The sequence below is a fragment of the Phoenix dactylifera genome, chromosome 2 (genome assembly GCF_009389715.1).
Source record: "Phoenix dactylifera cultivar Barhee BC4 chromosome 2, palm_55x_up_171113_PBpolish2nd_filt_p, whole genome shotgun sequence".
Taxonomy (NCBI): Eukaryota; Viridiplantae; Streptophyta; class Magnoliopsida; order Arecales; family Arecaceae; genus Phoenix; species Phoenix dactylifera.
The window spans coordinates 814,562-833,304 of record NC_052393.1 but is presented as its reverse complement, the minus strand read 5'-3'; the positions used below and the strand labels follow the sequence as shown (position 1 = coordinate 833,304).

The following is an 18,743-nucleotide window of genomic DNA, read 5'->3' as shown; positions in this document are numbered from 1 at the left end:
GTAGCAACCCCCACTGGGCCATTTCTTACTGAAGAGTGTTCGATACGGGTAGAACATTTTTTACTCATACCCTCTCCATCCGTGGTGGAGCCCGACCAGCATGGCAGCCCCATCCACGTATGAGTACGTCACACCAGCACCACCTAAGTATCGGTGGACTAGATGGCGACTTCACCGAACAAATCAAGTGGAGAGCATCCGATCTCCATATTTAATCTACGCCGGCGCATTTTGATTACTATTGGAGTGCCGTGTTGGTAACCAGAATTTGAAAGTACCAGAAAGACACTAGAAGAAAGATTCTGTACGCCATTTTATTTTCTCGACCTAGCTGTCGATATCTAATCTTTAGCTACTCAGCCAAGTGATGCTGAATATTATGTAATCTCGATCCATGCGGACAGGGTAGCAAGTCAAAAAACCAAGCAACTCGGGGAGAAAATTGCTGCAATCTACTTATCCGGAACTGTATCAAATCAATAATTTTTTCTTGGCCCAGGTCTCTCCGAATTGTCGCCTTGCCTTCTCGTCAACTTGCGGCTGGGTTTGGTATCCAACTTCTCCATTTCTGCTGTATATGATATGACCACCCACGCGTCTTTAGGAATGGATTCCATTTTGTCGGCAGACGGAATGGATTCTGTAGACACGCTTCGCCGGCATCCAGCCTGTGTCTTGGCTGTTTAAGATTGTTCAGATATAGATGTTTCAACCATTACACACAGCCCGGACGCACCCAAGACAAAAAGACATCTATTTTGAAGCAATATATACAGCTAAGATACAGAGACATCTATAGTTGAAACATAGAGGGATCCACTGAACTAGCTTGTTTGATTTTCTCCCAAAAAAAAACAAAGAACATCATTTTTGACAATGAGGTCGATGGTTGTTGTTACGTCATTTTAATCAGAAAAAAAAAAAAGAAGAAAAAGGGACAATGAGGTTGAACTTGATGGTGATCGATGCAGTTCATCATAAAACTAGGTCATCCTCAGAAAGATTCTTGTAAGAAAAGTCCTTAGCAGATGAGCTCCCAGAATTTATATGGCATTGGTAATTGTCGCATTTTTAAGCTGCTGTGATTATTTTAATCAAGTGGCTGATCGCAAGAATTCAAGATAGAGCCTGTAGAAGAAGCAATGCCGCATGCTTAAGTTAAGCTCTTCTTCCATGGAAATTAAAAACGAGAAACTGCAAGAAGTTTGGGAAGATTTGAGCAGATAAAGCGATTGAAAAGGAAAGCTAGAACAATATATCTATATGTTGGTCATGTATAGAAAGTAATAACGACTAGTAGTGAATGAGAAGCATGAACTGAAAATGATTCAGAGAATAAATATCCACGTAAATATATTCTAGGGAAAAAAGATCCACTTAAGTATATCAATAATTGGAGTTCCTTCGGTGCTTTGGAGAATATTATAACTATAATTTTAATGAAGTCCGGTTGTAGACAAGAAAGGAAAGCTGATGCCTCAACTAAGTGTTCTTCTATATCGTGTAAGAACGTGGAAACGTTCTGCCTTTTATTTTTTCCCGCTATACTCTATAGTCGCTGACCTTTTGTTGCACCTCCACACGTACCATTTTGCCCTCTAATTAAAATGGAGGTGAGTTGGTCACCGATTAGGAGTACAAAGCCAATGAATTATAGTTTACATACACATACATATTTTGTAGTTGAAAGTAATTATTGGAAAAATTGGGCTCTCTCTTTTAGTATGAACACTACACAAGATTGGTATTAGAAAAATCATGATGAATTAGAATAGATGCTATATCTGTTATCAATCCCACTAATTATATAAACATGTGTAGGATCATGCCATAGATATCTAGTCAATCTTGTGGGATCACATATCATAGAGATCACATCAATCATGGAATCTTATAAGGTCACATATCATATATGGACCATCAATCTTGTAGGATGGGGGCATACCATATACATTCCCATCAATATTATCGAACAAGTTGCTTTGTACTCTATATTTATCTTCGCCAAATCTTTGAATGTCATTTGGAAAAAGTTATAGATGAATATGTTGTATAATTATTTTCACCTCTCATCAGTTGGCCGACATCTTCACCAAATATTTGAGTACAGCTCATTTTCAATTGTAATTAAAGGACAGCTTGGGCATTCTTGATTTGCAAGCTCCAACTTGAGGGGAAGAATTGTTAAAATCATGACTACTTAAAATAGATGTCATCATATATGTCACCTAATCCCATTAATTGTGTAAATATTTGTGGTATCACATACAGTGGTCATCTAGTCAACCTTATGGGATCACATACCATGTCAGTCTTGTCAATCATGGAATCATTTAAGATCACATATCGCATAAACTCATCACACTTATGAGATGCTGGCATACTATATATTTCCATTAATCATGGGATCATGCTGATGTAGCATGCCATGTACATTCCTATCAATCATGGGATCATGTTGCTTTGTACTCTATATATATATATATATATATATATATATATATATATATATATATCATATATTTGGATGTAAGATATTACATTTCCATACAACTCTTAACAATTAGATCATGAAAAGTCTTGAGCTCAATGAATCAGGAAAACAAAAGCTTGTATCCTAATTCTCCGAGTCTGTATACTTAACAAAAATAAGAAAATCTCACTCATTGTCACATTTGCATGAGAAATTATTTGCTTGTGTTGTAGTAGGATATTGTTAGACGGTCCTAGAACAAAAACTCCATAGCTCACCCACATTAAGGTGGAGAATTGACATGTTTCAAATGCATGGTATAACCATATGTCATTCTATTCAAAAGAAATGATGGTATAATTCTCAAGTAAAAGAAGGATGGTTTTGCCATACTTTCTTCCCCATATGAACCCTAAAAGAAAAAAAAAAAACTTTTGGATGATTATCTGCCGGTGTACGTCTTTAAATTTTGAATTATCTTTATCTAAAAAAGTTCCTATTGAGGAGAAGGAAAAATTTCTTCATCCTACTCAACTCGAATATTTCAATAGAAATTTAAAGAATAGTGGAAAGTTGATAAAAGTAGGATGTAGGTCTTCTTTTCTATTATTGATGATTCGAAAACTAAGGAATACAGTCTCTATTTATAATAGTAAGATCCACTTTGTATAATTAGCGTTGGATTTCTCTTCTAATTTAAATAGAATTAGTTTTTCAAAAATAGATGTTTGCAGAAATAAGCATGAAAAAGCTAAAATCCTACATGAGCAAAAATAGATGTTGTTTATAGATCTCAACTTCTATATCAACAAGTTTTTTCACAAAAAAACTAATTTAACTGACCCGTTTTGGGATCCAAATAATAAAATTTGGATATGATCCCTGTGCAACTTCTTTTGGGAAGCGGCACTATGCCGTATCTCAAAAAGTTATCTGATTTGAAAAAATATAATCTCAATCAATTGTCTTACAATTAAAATATAGCCTTTAAAAATTTGGTTTATGATTTGCTTGTTCAATATGTGGTGGATTTCATTTTTGGATCCTATCTTATTCTATCCACAATGGTCCAAGTGGTCGATATCAAGTCTGATAATATTTTTAAATTAAAAGGCTAAAATATTCAAAATCAGGCCAATTTTTCTCTTACACTCTATTTTATAATAAAAAAAGTTCTTGTCGAAAGATAACCCTATCGGCGTGCCCATCATAAACTAACAATGTATAAGGACACGAAGTCTTGCCTATTTAAAAAAGGCAGCTTGATCCTAGTTTATAATTAAATTACATCTGATACCAACTCCAAAAGGTCTTTGCCTCTAGATGGGTTTAACCGCTGCCTTGTCATGCTTCAAGTCGATATGATAAGACAAGGATACCATCAATAAAGACCTCCTGAAGAGAAATTTTAAAAGATAAAAACTTGTGAGGGAGGAAGGCTTGGAACAACTCTAAATACTAGTGCCTGTTATTGTTGTGTATCTGCATGCATGCATGCGTACTACGTACATGGATGCTTGTGCATGTGCGTATGGTAAGAATGGATACTGGTTTAAATGATAATATGTTTCTGCTCTTCATTTATATTCGAGAATGTTCATAACTTCACGTCTCTGTGACCAAGTTTCAGTTTTCCAGTTATAAGGTATATAGCTTATATGACTAATTCTTTATTTACATCCATAATAAGAGAAGTTGTGAATCATTAATCGTACTACTAGTCAATAAATATATAATTCATCTGGTTGTTTGTCAAGTTAACCACATCAAGGGACAATGATTAAACTTTTCAAATCAGGATTTCCATTCCCATCAGCTTATGGAAAAACTACAATATTTTGCCTTCCGCATGGGCGAAGCTAGCATTATTTTGCAAAGGATTTTTACTTTGGAATTCCAAAGCCTTGAGTTACACTTGATAATTTCTTAGGAAGTTTATTAATTTATCCTTTTGTACACAAGTTAGGGTAGCCTTCCCCCTCGTGGACGGAGCCAGCCATGACTAGGGTTTTGATTTCCTGAAAGAGTTGAAAGAAGAAATTTGTGCAAAGACATGAGGGAATTTTAATCTGCCCACAAACTTTATTCAAGGTTACTTCTTATCTTCCAAATTGAAGCTGTGCTGCCTGTGCATGACTTGTTTGATACTTATCACATAGGATTTGGTTCACAATAATATAATCTTAACTGGAATTGGTCAATTTGAATTGCCTGATGGCATAAGTTCTGTTAGAAGACAACGTGCAAAAGGTGATGTAAGCTAGAGAGAAAATCTTATCAGATTTTTTCTGATATATGGCATTTCGAGTTGAAAATATATGATTAATTTGAGATTTTAAATAATATTATACCTCAAGTTTGAAGCAGTGGAAGGTACATATACATGGTTCTACAAATTAATATTTGCTAATTTTCACAAAAAAATATTTTTTTAACCATGGACCATGATATATTTACCTGCTACAAATATCAGAAATATTTGTAAGCTACAGCGAAAATCCTAAGTTGACCACAACACGATGTTGTTTGTTTACCCGATCTTCCACACGTGTGCTTACCACTGAACTATGATAAGACTTAGGTGACATATTTGTTGAGATTCATTGCTAAGTCCTAATTCTAATAGAATTCTTATTTAGTTAGTCATTAGTTTTAATGAATTTAGAATTCCATTTCTAGTTTTATTCTAAAGGCATGTGCGAGCATGTGTTTAGTCCCACATCGGTTATTCGTTAGGTTTTGGATACTTATATAGGATCAAGAAACCTAAATACTACCTTTCATTTAGCTATTTTGGATGAGGTCCTGAGTTGTTATAAATGATATCAGAGCGAATTCGGCCCATAGCCTATATGGACTAGGGAACACTATAATACGGGTTCATCGAGTGTAACCATAAACCCAAAAAAATACCTTGGTTGTTACAAATGGTATGTTATAAGTAGTGAGCGTTGAATTTGGTGCTAAATGCTCTACACTTAAAATTCCATATAGTTTTTTTTTTTTTGGCACAAAATAAGATTAATTACTTGTCTAGCAAAGTAAGGAACAATTCATCATTCCTTTCTTTCTTTCTTTCTTTTTTCTTGGATGAAATCCAATTCACCATTTCTTATCATGCTTGAAAAGCCAAAGGCATCGAACCAGCTAACTGGGGCTTAGAGTCCCTAGAATATAGGGCATTTATTATTTTTATTATTGCTCTGTCCAAATTTTGATCAGGAGCTTTATAAGCAGACCATGGCAAGATGCACAACTCCAAGTTCGAGGTGAAAGGAAAATGCTACAGTACTGACATTGATATATATATATATAGCACTTTATTTGGTTATATATGGAAGAGCACAAGAACCATATAGATTGATTTTTACCTTGTCGTGCTTGCTTTAGGAACATTAATTAGAAATGGAATGACAACTTAACAAAAGTATCAGGATGTCATAGAAGAGGTTTGGAGGTGTGTAAATAAAAATCGTTTCTATTAGGAAAATATCCAAATTACAAATTTTTGCTGTTTGAAAAATCCACACGGCAATATCTGTTTCTATACATGGAAGAAAGGATCAAAAACGGTTAAATTTTCAAACTCGCCCAGTTCACCTATGACTCTTTCTTGATTGATGTAGAGTTAACGAATTCACCCACCACTGAAAAATTTATAGGAAAAAATTTATCTAAAGTCAATTTCCTCATTCACATCAAAATGGAATCTATATCGCATGTCCCTTCCAGTGGTTAAATTGGTGGCAAAGCCTGCAAATCACCAGCTTCCATGAACACCCTTAGCCAAAAGTCCATGTCATCATCATTGGATGCCCCAAATGAGCCAAAGGGCTCCCCTAGTGGACCAAATGTTGGACCTTCTAATGCTGTGAAATCCATGGATAATGTCTCTGACCAGAAGCTCTCATCGATCACCGGGAATTCTTCTGAAGAAAAGCTCTCTTCTTTGACACTCACATTGCAAGTATTTTCTCGCGATATTGTAGATGAATCAGTAGCAGTGCATGAGATGTCACTATATGATCGTTCTGGGGATACTGGCAGAAGTCTTGGATCATCAAATCTTGGGTGCGTTAAGCCTGAATTGAGTTGTGTAGGCGTATGTTTGGACTCCTTCTCAATCATGGCATCAACTTGGGTCTTTTTCTTTGATTCTTGCGCCACCTGGTTCGGGTTTACTCTCTTCTTCAAGTGTGTGTGCCACACATTCTTGATTTCATTATCCGTCCGCCCTGGCAGCTTCGCAGCAATCGCAGACCATCTATCGAAAACATGAAAAGAATTGTATTAAGAGACCATTTTTTTTTTATGCAACAAGAATTGTACAACACACTTGCATGTCGAAAGATAAATACAAATTTCTTATTTTCTTGTTTGATTTGACTGACTAAACAAAACTACAGGTTTACCAATGCTTTGTTTATAGGTTCATCTTGTTATAGTGTGAGGAAATCTGTAGTGTCTGAAAGCAACTCTAATATGATAAACAGCGCATTCATCCATGTATGGATGGTTTCAAGGTGTTGACAACTTAATGCTTGTGGTCCTGTAGGCATGTAAAGGTCCATGTAGTGGTGGTAGCCAAAGCCAAAACGAAAGGAATCTTTGAGACTCTCCAAACTTTCTTTTTTATTAACCGAGGTCATTAGCAAGCTAAGAGAATAAATACAAAAAAATTAAGAAGCATCTTCTCCTATTTCTTTTGAAATATTTCCAGTCAAAATCTTGTGGCTGTTTATGCCCTTTTGTCTCTTTCTCTCTGTGTTTTTTTTTAGGAAACGGTATACTACGCTGGAAAAAAGATAGGAGAGCCGTATTTTGTGTTGAACTGTACCTGTTCCCAAGTTTCTCATGCAAGTGGATGATGGTTTCCTCTTCCTCCTTTGTGAAGTTCCCTCGTTTGATATCCGGTCGCAGGTAGTTAATCCATCGAAGCCTGCAACTCTTCCCACATCTCAACAGACCTAAAGAAATAAAATTTTAGATAAATGTAAAGAGTGGTGAGACCTCATTCATCTCTAATCAAAGCTCAAAACATTCATGACTGCGAAGTACCTGAATTGATTAAAGTTTTTCAAAGACCAACTCACTTTACGGAACTTTTGCTCAAAAAAAAAAAACTATGGACTTTATGATACTACCTCTCTTTCATCAAGCCATCAAGGCCTTAAAACGCTTCCATTGTTATTTTACAATGGTAAGAATTTTCAAATATTTTCTTTTTTGGTGGAGCAAAGTCATTTCCCATGATTCATGAAAAAAAGAAAACTAAAGATAGCCGTAGAAAAATATTCGCAAAATATCACTTTTTGAATTAAAAACCTCCTTGTCTCTTCATGAAAGCCGATCTCTTCACATTCTTCAATGAGTAGATATATAAAACCAATCAGAAGTTCTTCAAAGGTTATAACGAGAACTCGTCAGTGAATTCGTACTTACCAGCTTGTTTCGGCAGCGCGCGCCAATTCCCATGGCCATATCTCCGGATATGAGCAATCAGTATCTGGTCTTCTTCTGGAGTCCATGGCCCCTTCTTCAGACCCATCTTTTCACAGCAGGGAGCTCTCCCCATCTTGGTATCAACTCAGCTCAACTCTTCGCTCTTCTTTCTTCCTCTAATCCCTGGGCTCTTGAGAAGAGCAGAGGAAGCCCCTACGCTATTTATCCTTGCGCTGAACCCAGTAGACAACGTGCTCTAATTCATTCAAAGTTGCAGCAACTTCCTGGAAGGAGGGGCCCTCCAAATGAGTGTGCTCTCCCCTGATATTTTTTAACAAAGGAGTAGTGCTAATTATTTATTGACGCTGGCTTAGGTAAAGCCCTCCCCCGGCCCTCTCCAAGGCCATGACTATGTCCCGCTCGCTAGTCTAGGCGATAGACCAAGTCCGGATGTATACTTGACAGCGTCCATCACTATTAAGAATTGGGGTGCCTCCCAGTTGCGTAGGGCCATCCAATTAATCAAAGCACTCAATTGGACGTCTTCAATACTGTAATCAGCACTGGACCCTATAATGAAGAAGGATTCAGCCTTAGAACGAGATGATATATATGCATCCAGTGACATCATCTACTATTTAAATCAGTCAAAAACATCTCTTGCAGCCTATTGGTAAATGCTGATCAAGCTGCATCCTAACGAAGTTCAAGTCAAACTTTGAATATAGAGCATATCTTAACAGCGAGGTGCAACTATCATTATAACTTGGTGGGATCTCGTGGTTAGATTAGGTCAAGTTTGCATAGAAATATAAGTTTAAGTGCATGGGAATCTGATTTAGACTCCATCTAATTTTGAGTCGACATCGTGATAACTTTAGGTGTGTGTCAATGGAACTTTAAGGTCCAAAATCATATGATTACTACAAGGGTAAAAGAATAGCATAATTGTAACGAATTCATTCTGCACCTTTCTTATCAAACTACGAAGGGGAACATGTTTCTGATACAACTAAAATAGGATATACATTTTGATTTTTTGTGTTAGCCAATGTAAAGAGTATCTAAAAAAACAAACAAAGGTTCTATAAGCACTTAGAAGTTAGATTTACTAAGTAATTTAAAAGTTACACAAAAGAGAGGGGGTATAAGTGTATAAAACTTGATGTAGGCAAGTGTTCCCTGAACCTAAGATGAATAAAGTTAGAAACGGACATATATTTTTGCCTCTTTGTGTCTTTGTGTGTGTTGGGGTGGGGGGTTCAGGTTGGAGGTGGCTTTGAGAGAGAGTGAGCTAGAACAATTCTTTCATAGAGATCCATGTATCCATTTTCAAGCCGATATTTTCACCTTGTTTTGGCTTCTCCCTTTGTTTTCTTCTTTTTATTTTCTCCATGGCCCTACCTGCTCTATCCATTTTGTTATTAAAGAGGCATTTTGCTACGAGGACTCATACGAGTGTATGTTTAGTTCGATACCGATTATGCTAGGGATATCTTGCGTATTTATATAGAATCAAAAATTTTAAATAATATCTTTTGATTATTTATTTTGAGTGAGGACCTAAATTATTACAAATGATGTTAAAATATATCCCATCCTTAATAGGCATGGATTGTTCCACTTTAGGGATGTCAACATGAATGGGTATCTAAATATTTTATTTGGCTTTGAACCGAATGAAGTAGTTTTAATTCAAATTAAATGGGGATGGTTCAAATAATGGTTTTAAAAATTAAAAAAATTATTCGATTTTGGCTTCAGTTTCGATTCTGATGAATTCTCTAACCCAAAACTTAATCCGGCACTAAACTTGATACCGAACCTATTACTGAACATACTGCATAAGTAACATTCTTAATGCCTCTTGTATTTAGTATAAATCTAAATTAGGAACTCCATAAGATAATAGTGAAAATGACTTTTATGTTGATGAGGTAATCTATAAAACTTTTCTTGATATTAATAAAATTATAGACTTTGAATAAAGTTGATGGTTATATTATTAACTGAGTTTGTTTAGCGGCAATGTTATTAGTTTTGGATATATTTATCCATTAAATTGATATGAATGATATTATAAAAATTATAGATGGTGCTTTTTAATTTGATTATTTATATGTAAAAATTACGAAATGAATACAAAAATGAATACAAAAATGGTTTTGGTTTCAACAAGCGATGGTAGATTTCGGGTCCGATTTCGATTTTTTGTTAACTGCATCGAATCCACCTCATTAATTGATATCCTATTCCACTTACCAATAAACCAGAGCTTATTATTTAACTAATATTTTGAGACCAAGAAAAGAAAATTAATTCATCTACATCAGGAAGAGATTTCATTATCTAGTATTCATCAATTGCTTTTTCTTTTTGGTACAATGGTTATTCACCCTACTCTAGTGTAAGTGCAGCCAACTGAATCAAGAACAAGAATCTGGCACAGCAGTGCAAGAGGGACCCCCTGATGAGTCCAGAGAACTTTTCCAACATGCTGAGCCGCATAGGTAGCAATTCAGTCTGCGGCTCGGTTCGCTTCTTGGTAAACATGCACTATCTAAAAGGCACTGCACCCTCCCATCATTTGTTAGGAAAAGAACTTTATTCATCTATGGCAGGAAGAGATTTTATTACCTAGTACTCATCAATTGCTCTTCCAAGGAGCATCCCAGCAGGATAATCTGCCATAGGGTACCTTTCTTTAATCAAGAAAATCCGCCATGAGATACACTAATAGGAATAAGCTTAGGGGAAGGCCAAATGGCTGGTTCCTGTAGAGACACTGGCATCTCTACGCATCCAAAGATAAACTGGTGGCGATCCGTGCGTGTACGAGCGACCACTGCATGCATGGTCTTATGGTCAGAAAAACGTGGGGGTGGTCTTATTTCTTTTATTGCTTTCTTCCTTTCACTTTTAATAATGTAGTCTATCAAACACGCGCGAGACATCCATCAAGTGGTGGGAGATGTAGGCGAGAAATTTTACTGCAGGAAGGTTGGCCGAAGCTACCATGGAGAGAAGGAGAGGGTTCACACCTTCCCCCTTCAATAGTTTTTTTTTTTTTTTTTTTTGATGATGGACCCTAGCTTCAATAGTTCTTGAGATAAGTCTCACCCTTCGATAGTTCTTGTCGCCTTCCTTCTGCGACCGTGGGCTTGTTTTCGCAGCTATGGAGCACGAGGAGTCCAATATAGCGGCATGAAATTAATGGCTTGTGTCTGTTTGAAAAAATATACATATCGAAAGTGGAGACTCCAACCAGGGGAACAAAGTCGTTGGATTGGGTCGACCCAAATTCTCGGTCAGCCTCTCCGACTCATGTCCAATTGCACTGACATAATGGCTAATTTTGACCAAGGATGCCAGCTGCCGTGTTATGATTGGAGACTGGTTTGAAAGAAGAAGCAGGCTGCATACTTGGCCCCCTACGTTAACTAGTTTATAGTCTCAAGTTGAGATGGTGTTTAATAGTGGAAGAAGTGCCATGGGCGTTGAATTTTTGTGCCATAAACTTGTCGTAGAAGGACAAGTAGGACACCTTAATCCAAAGAAAGGACAAGTGCAGTCATGAACTGGTAATCCTTAAACCAAATGAAAAAAAAAAAAAAACAAGAGACCAGGGATTGTACCCCGTAGATATTAAGCTTGAGAGATCCATACATTGATGAAAAGAGGACTATACGATATATGTAAGTGAAAATTAAAATAATATATACATTCTCTCTTAAGTTCGACCTAGTATTGCTCGTGTGCCAAGCATATATTAATAGATAGGCTGTGGGACTGAAAGCATGCCTTCATATTTGAAATTCTGCATGGAAACACTTGGACAACCTGCCTTGGTGTCATCATCTGAAGTGAATCGAGGATACAGGATTTTCTTCTAATGCTTCATAAGAATTTTAAAATTATGATGAGCGTGAACAAGGTCAAATCCAAGGCCAACAATACTTGAGTTCATTAGTTGTCACCCTTCCCCTCCGCACGAAAACTAGGTAAAGGTTTCAGGTTCATATTGGAAGATTGGTGAAGTTTATAAAGTTAGATTTTACAATCCAGATTTCAGATTACAAATAAAACTGTTCTTTTGTAAAGTGCATATCAATAAAGTGGGTTAAAAGTGTGACACATTAAAGTTAAAGAATATCTTACCCCCCCCCCCAAGATCTTCTTGTAATAATAGAATATTTAATTATGGAAGACCCACCCTAAAATTGATTAACTAGCCACAATTAGTCCTCCATGGATTTCTTCTACTAGTAAGAGATCTTAAAGAATTTCTAATGCAAAAAAATGAGGTCTTCAAGAATTGATGTCAAATTCCACCCAAGGAAAGTGGCTTGTCCATTACATTGGTTCTATGTAACTTTTTTTTTTTTTGGAGTTTTTTAATGCATCAAAAAAGTAATATAAATGAATCATTTTGTGGCATAGTTGTTATTATAACCATATCATGCTCCAAAATCTTATGGAGCCATGGTAATTACGTAACTAGCTCTAAGGCAATCTATCTAGTACTCTCACTTGTACATGGGAGGATCGGCAGGTTATAAGGAAGCAAGGTTATTGCCTTGCTTATGTAATTTGAATTTAGGTAGATACTGGTGCAACCTTTAAGGTTCTTGTAGATTTTAAAAGTATCTAAATAAAGAAGTGGGAAAACTATCGGGTTGATACAAGAAACTGTGTTATTTCTTTTTGCTTAATGTGCGATGAAATGTTGAGGAGCAACAGTAAAATTCCACACCCGCAACAGAATTTTTAGGTATAATAATATGTATAGATGCATCATAAGAAATAACTCATTTGAATATTCGATGGAAACTATAGTCTATTGGTGCATATCTGCATATATATATTAACTGCATATATCATATTTCTTAAAAATGAAATAAAATAAAACAAATATTGCTTTTGCTTATATAATGTTTATGATGTATTTAATAAGACTAATGTAATCATCTGCTTAAAAGACAATTATAATTGGCTCTTCTCTATTCCAATAGTCTAGTCTTGATCTCCATTGGAGGTCATTTCTTTTGATGGGCGACTTACATAGTGGTCTATCAAAGCCTTCCGTTTTTTCTTGGCACAAAGCCACATTCTCCTACGTGGGGGGATCGATTTGGCATGATAATTCCTTTAGATACAAGGCAAATCAGCACATAATCTTGGAACTTTCCGACATTTAGATTTTGGCACCAGCACAGAAGTGAAGGGTTGCTTTTAGGCTATGATTGCTGGAATCCACCTCCCACACTCGGGAAAAGTTGGATCCTCCCGCACCAAGGCACATTGCTTGTACTCGCTAGAATTTTTCACTTGTTTTACACTAACCACATTTTTTGGGGTGTGAGGCATATCTTCTTTCTAGTCTTTAAAAATTCATGTCATTAATCAAGTAAAAAACATCAACAATGACATGAATTATTATCTTTTAGATTAACTCTTAGTATGTTAGGTATTGAGTATATGCGGGCGTGATGGAAGATGTGTAGTCTAAGAGTTTTCAAGCGAGGACAGGAGTGTATCTTTTGCATGAAAGAAGAATTTTGCTAGATCATTAGTTGCTCGCTTTGAGATTTATGCTGATAGAGGAATGATGGAGCTTGGAGTGCCTTGAGATCTATGCAGTAGGTGATCCCTAGTGGTGGTTTCGTGCGAAAAAAGGTGAAACCTTCCAGAAGATACAGCCGATTTCCTTCCAAGCGTCCCACCTAAAGCATGTAGATGATGCACGCTAACCCCTGTGTAACGTTATATACATTACTAATTTGTTTAGTATCAATGGAATAAATAAAATGTAATCTGGTGATACTTTCAGCCATTACCTATGATTTTCTTTTTAGAGTAAATTATACTAACCTTTCTCGAGATTTGAGGTAACTACAAATCCCACCCAATGTTTCAGAAATATGCGATGCCCTTTCTAAAGTACAAAAGCAAATCACGACATTATCCTTTTCATTTTTGGGGCATGTTTCTTCCCATCTTGGGACTTCAATTCCTCTTTAATAATAAAAATACAACAAATAACAAGACGCAAACACAAAAAGAAAATCAATAGTTTGTTTTGTTCTTCAAAGACCACAATCTAATATTCTGTTTTCGCTCTTCAAATATCACAATCTACTCAAGGCAGCCAAGTGACACCGGTGCTTGAAGTGATGCACTTCTTGGTTAACAATAAATTTCAGCATCATTCATGATATTGTTTGCTTCTTTATATCATTGTAAACAATACTATAAAGATGTTGAGACTCTGATTTGAGCTTCTCATAAATTTTCTTGCACAAACTTCATATTTTAGAGAAACAAATTAATGCCCATGAGGTTGGATATGTATAAGATAACAATAGGGAATTATGTGTTATAACATAGAAAAAACTAAGAAATAAAATGTATATTTCTGAAATATTCGATAGAAATCTATATTTCCCCTAAACCTTGTAGGGGTCCATGTACGTTTTTTTTCTTTCTAATTAGTGAATTCTAGGATATAAGAAGTTTAAACCAAGCCACAGGCAAGAGCAGCATGGCCTCCAGTGTCCTATCTGAGTTCACAAAACCCGAAAAAACAAGCCATATCTATGGTAAAATCGTCCATCTAATCTGAAAATTAAATTTTATAGGTGAAGCTTGTGAAGAAAATAGTATAAGGAGAAAGAAATCTGAAACATGTGTCAACTGCTGCACCTATTAAGAAAAGTTACAGATTAAAATAAAAAAACTTGTTGACTGCTGATAGGATAGAACCAGTGTGTGTAAATAATCACGTTCCGCGAGGGAGATACTTTTATTAGTTGTAGAGCTTGGTATGGAACTGGATTGCAATTACACACGATGTCATGCACCAAGAATAGCTGAATTTAATGCTTTCACATTGCATGTCATATGGTCATAAGCATTGTTTTTGATAACCCTGAAATGAAAAATAACTTTAATATCCGTACAGCTTTGACATGAAAAATGAAAGACGTTTTCATGGCACAAAAAGTCAGACAATATTCTTCGAACATTGTTGCACGATGAAGTCATATAACAAACACAAAGTAATCTAATCAGGATCCGTTTGTCATATTAAAGAGAAGGATTCGAAACAAAATAATCCCTTAATATAATCTTTTTCTCAAGTGGATGTCGCTGTGAATGCTGTCCATTTTCCTTTTTGTGATGCAGAACATATGATTCTTTTCTTGGTGGGACCTTAAGATACATGTTTTTTAATATTCATGATTATAATAACCAAATACTAGTCTTGGTGGCCAAATAGTTCTGCTATACAAATAAGTTGCAGAGATTAGAACCTATTTGGCATGAGAATCAAGTTATATTGGCTTTGCCTTTGTTTGTTGCTTGACTAGATGCTTGCTCTCAGGTGAACTCATTAAACTTATATAAAAAAATCGAAATTGCTCTCAGATAGAAAGGATGATGCGCACGTTTTCTTATATCATTGGATAGTTGTTATATTGCTTAACATTATTTTAGTTATTTTCGAATTTTTTTTCCATGTGGTATTTATGTTTTATTTAAGATTAACAATTTAAATAATATTTTATTAAGTTGCAAGATGGTTAAGTTATAGATTAAAATATTATATAAAAATACACCTAAGGGGTGTAAGGGTAAGTTTTTCAAATCATCCATAATCTCTAAAAAAATTATAATTTACTTAATTTTTGAATAATTAATTATTTCATATTAGTCTGATCTGCAACCTATTTGTATACCAATATAAGCTATTATCCTATCAGGCCATCCATTTTTAGTAAAATATTATTTGGCAAACCATGGTAAGCCCATTCTTTGGACCTGAAATCAAGGGAGTTTGATAAATCTCATTTTGTCTAACTCCATGAAATGTATTTACTCCAGATTAACACATTTTTTTGGTTTATCAAAAAAAAAAGCACGCAAACAATTTTTACTCTTTCGAAGGTAATTTCAATCTTTATTAACCACTCAATTTGCCATACAAGAATTATTTATGTATCTTCCAATCATCCCTACGCCAAGGCTATGCAACTCCAGCCATGAAGTCTTCCATTATTGTTGTTCAAAGAAAAAGGTCCACTGGCTAGCAAAAACGACTCCAGATTATGCCATTGCTTTTAGAATGTACCACACCCAGAAGGAATGCAGTACCAGCAGCAGAACGTAGTTTGTGGGTTGTCTCTTAGACCGAGACTCAAGGAATGCCGCCATTGTCTCTCATGCCATGCACGGTTTTCTTGGGGAAATCTTCACAAATTCTAAAGGAGAGATACGGCTGTCCGTGCCCGCCACGGTGTTCGAATCGTACCTTTTTCCTTTGTTTTTTTTGGTGAAATGCACCGTACTATTTTTCACATCAGAGTGTACTATTTTGGCCAGAATTTGCCGGACTCTGCTGCTTGGCTTCTGCCGGAGGTGCCCAGAGACCAAGGGAGGCTACCCACTACGTTTGGTTCTCAAATAAAAAAAAGTATTTGTATCTCTATATTTCTATATAAATAAATTTATATTTTTGGTTTGCGGAAATTTTTAAGTAAATGGAGATGACTGCAAATGTTGTTTGACTAAAGATTTTGGAATTACTGTATAACTATTTCTTTTTCATGGTTGAGATGAATTGAATCAATCTTAAAAGTTAATGTATAACACCAGCTTCATTTTTTGTCACGAACTGTCTCCCCATCCTATTTTGAGCACAAATCTACCGCAGCTTTAGTTTTCAAGAATTTTTTTAACTAGAATATGCTATGCATTTTTTTTTTTTTGTTGATCATGCAACTCAGACCTGCATTCACTATATTAGAAAGATTTTTGAATAAAAAGTGAATCTCAACTTAGCATCAATAAAATCTGTCGCATAAGCTGCAAAATATTACTATACTGAATAAAGCATAACGTGCTAAAAATTGGGCTCTCACCTAATTAATCAGTAGATGTGCAAGTGGACATATTTTAAGGTTGTGAAGTTCTTCTCAAAAAAAAAAAAAAATGTTGGCTAGCAATTTTGCAGGAGTGGGAAAGAAGATAGGAACAATGAAGTGCTCAAGCTTAGAAAGTAATAGGATGCTACATGCCTTTCAATTACGAAATGTGCCAAGCATGAGTTATATATCAATGTCCACATAACTTGCAAAATGTGCTGAACTTAAACCATCCCGGCTCACAAGTGGAAGCTTGGATATAACCATGAAATTGGCTAATTGACATTAAAATGCAAATATTCAATTCTAGCTGAGTCATATGACAGGATTGTTCAAGCTTAGTTTGAAATCGAGATGAGATTAGCTATAAATATTTATACTTCGTTCATCGGCTAATAATATGAAAGCAGCAGATCCTGCATAAACCAAGATGTGAGAAATTCCTAAAGCATGGGTTGTCAAAGATTTTGACAGGCAAAAAAGAAAAAGAAAAAGAAAGTTGAAGCCAAGTTCTCAGTGGGTTGGATGGAAGTCATTTTTTGTTTTCTGATGGAAAGGTTGGATGGGAGTCAGAGCAACATTTTTGTCAAAAATTCATAATATTTCCCCAATCATAGTTGTTTAGTATTTGCAGTCAAAGATGCAGCAGATGTGAGTGCTGAAAGCCAAAACTAGGCTGCACAAATTGGCATGTTTCTTTATATTTCAATTGGATGCTTACAGTGTTGTGTAATGTTATTGTAATCCTTGGAATCTAAATACTTTATTTCTTTCATGCAATGTCATTTGTCCAAGGACACCTGTACCTAGGGCTAAGCTGACACCATAGGATGCGCAAGGTGGTTCAACTAGTATTAAAAAAATAGCATGTTTGGCAACAAGTACTTGGGCATTCAGCATTTTGAGATGAAGTCGCTGATGGTGAGTTTCTGAAGGCAAGTTGAAGCAATTAAGGCTGAAATAACAATCCATCTGGGAGTTGAGACCAAATATTTTTATGAACCTATTCACATTCAACCAGCCTTTACGATGACACTGAGAGAGAAATTCCACTGACCTGCACCGTACACCCAAAAGTCTATGTAAAGAATTCTTCTATGAGTACCCTCAGCACCAAACACCCAAAAGTCTATATAAAGTTTTTTTTTAAAATAAACCGTACCGAGCCATGCTTATCTAATATAAATACATTTAATAAAATTAAAAAATAAATATTATAAAAAAATCGCACTTTCACATAATCGGCATGTAGTGCATTACTAGAATACTAGCTACACAATCCAACCTATATTTCTATTTGTCTCATGGTAGACATGCTAAGCTTAGAAAGTAATGCAATTCCTTATAAGTTGCAAAATATACTACGGTAGAGGATGTCTCTCTACTATTCTAAACTGCCTCTGGAACCAATCAACCACTATAGCTAAATTACTATAAAGGGTTCTTTTTTGTCCACCCTCGTGCATTGGAATGGTCGATATTAATATAAAGAGCAAAGCCCACAAGCGAACATCATCCTTCTTTGCGTTATGCGAAAGTATGGAAAGTCTTCTGTTCGAACACAAACCATGTGCTTGGTATTACCTACTCTTTGAGAAGTCTCTGGCGATAAGAGGTATGGCATCTTTTTATAGTGTAGATTTCAGCCATTCTAATGGACCGTTAATACTTGGACAAATCGAGATCTTAATTTATCTTAACCAATATGATTGGTCAGATAAAATTTTAGAAAGATTGATCCATTTTATAAAATGATTGCCACTTAACATTGGACAAAAGAAGACCAGAAACATGATATTCTTGATGTCAGCAAAAATTCTATCAAAGACTAGCTAACCACCTCCCATTTCTTTTCTTTTTTTATCAAGTATTCACTACAAACAGATCGACTGAAAACAAAGACT

At 35.6% G+C, this 18,743-nt stretch overlaps 1 protein-coding gene across 1 annotated transcript; it reads right to left on the bottom strand.

Annotated features, from left to right (window-relative positions):
* Positions 1 to 5,935: 5,935 nt before the first annotated feature.
* Positions 5,936 to 8,263, bottom strand: LOC103708442 (transcription factor MYB30). Its single transcript, XM_008793371.4, has 3 exons — positions 7,916 to 8,263; positions 7,311 to 7,440; positions 5,936 to 6,737 (listed from the first exon to the last, which is right to left on the bottom strand). Exons 1-3 carry the CDS (start codon positions 8,046 to 8,048, stop codon positions 6,209 to 6,211), a joined length of 792 nt encoding a protein of 263 aa, XP_008791593.2. The 5' UTR covers positions 8,049 to 8,263; the 3' UTR covers positions 5,936 to 6,208.
* Positions 8,264 to 18,743: the final 10,480 nt, after the last annotated feature.

What these genes read in the sequence shown, in the direction of transcription:
- LOC103708442 (XM_008793371.4), bottom strand. Translation starts at nt 8,048, where the DNA reads ATGGGGAGAGCTCCCTGCTGTGAAAAGATGGGTCTGAAGAAGGGGCCA. An exon ending in CGCGCTGCCGAAACAAGCTG is followed by an intron (nt 7,441 to 7,915) that starts GTAAGTACGAAT and finishes TTATTTCTTTAG; the next exon opens with GTCTGTTGAGATGTGGGAAG. An exon ending in CATGAGAAACTTGGGAACAG is followed by an intron (nt 6,738 to 7,310) that starts GTACAGTTCAAC and finishes TGTTTTCGATAG; the next exon opens with ATGGTCTGCGATTGCTGCGA.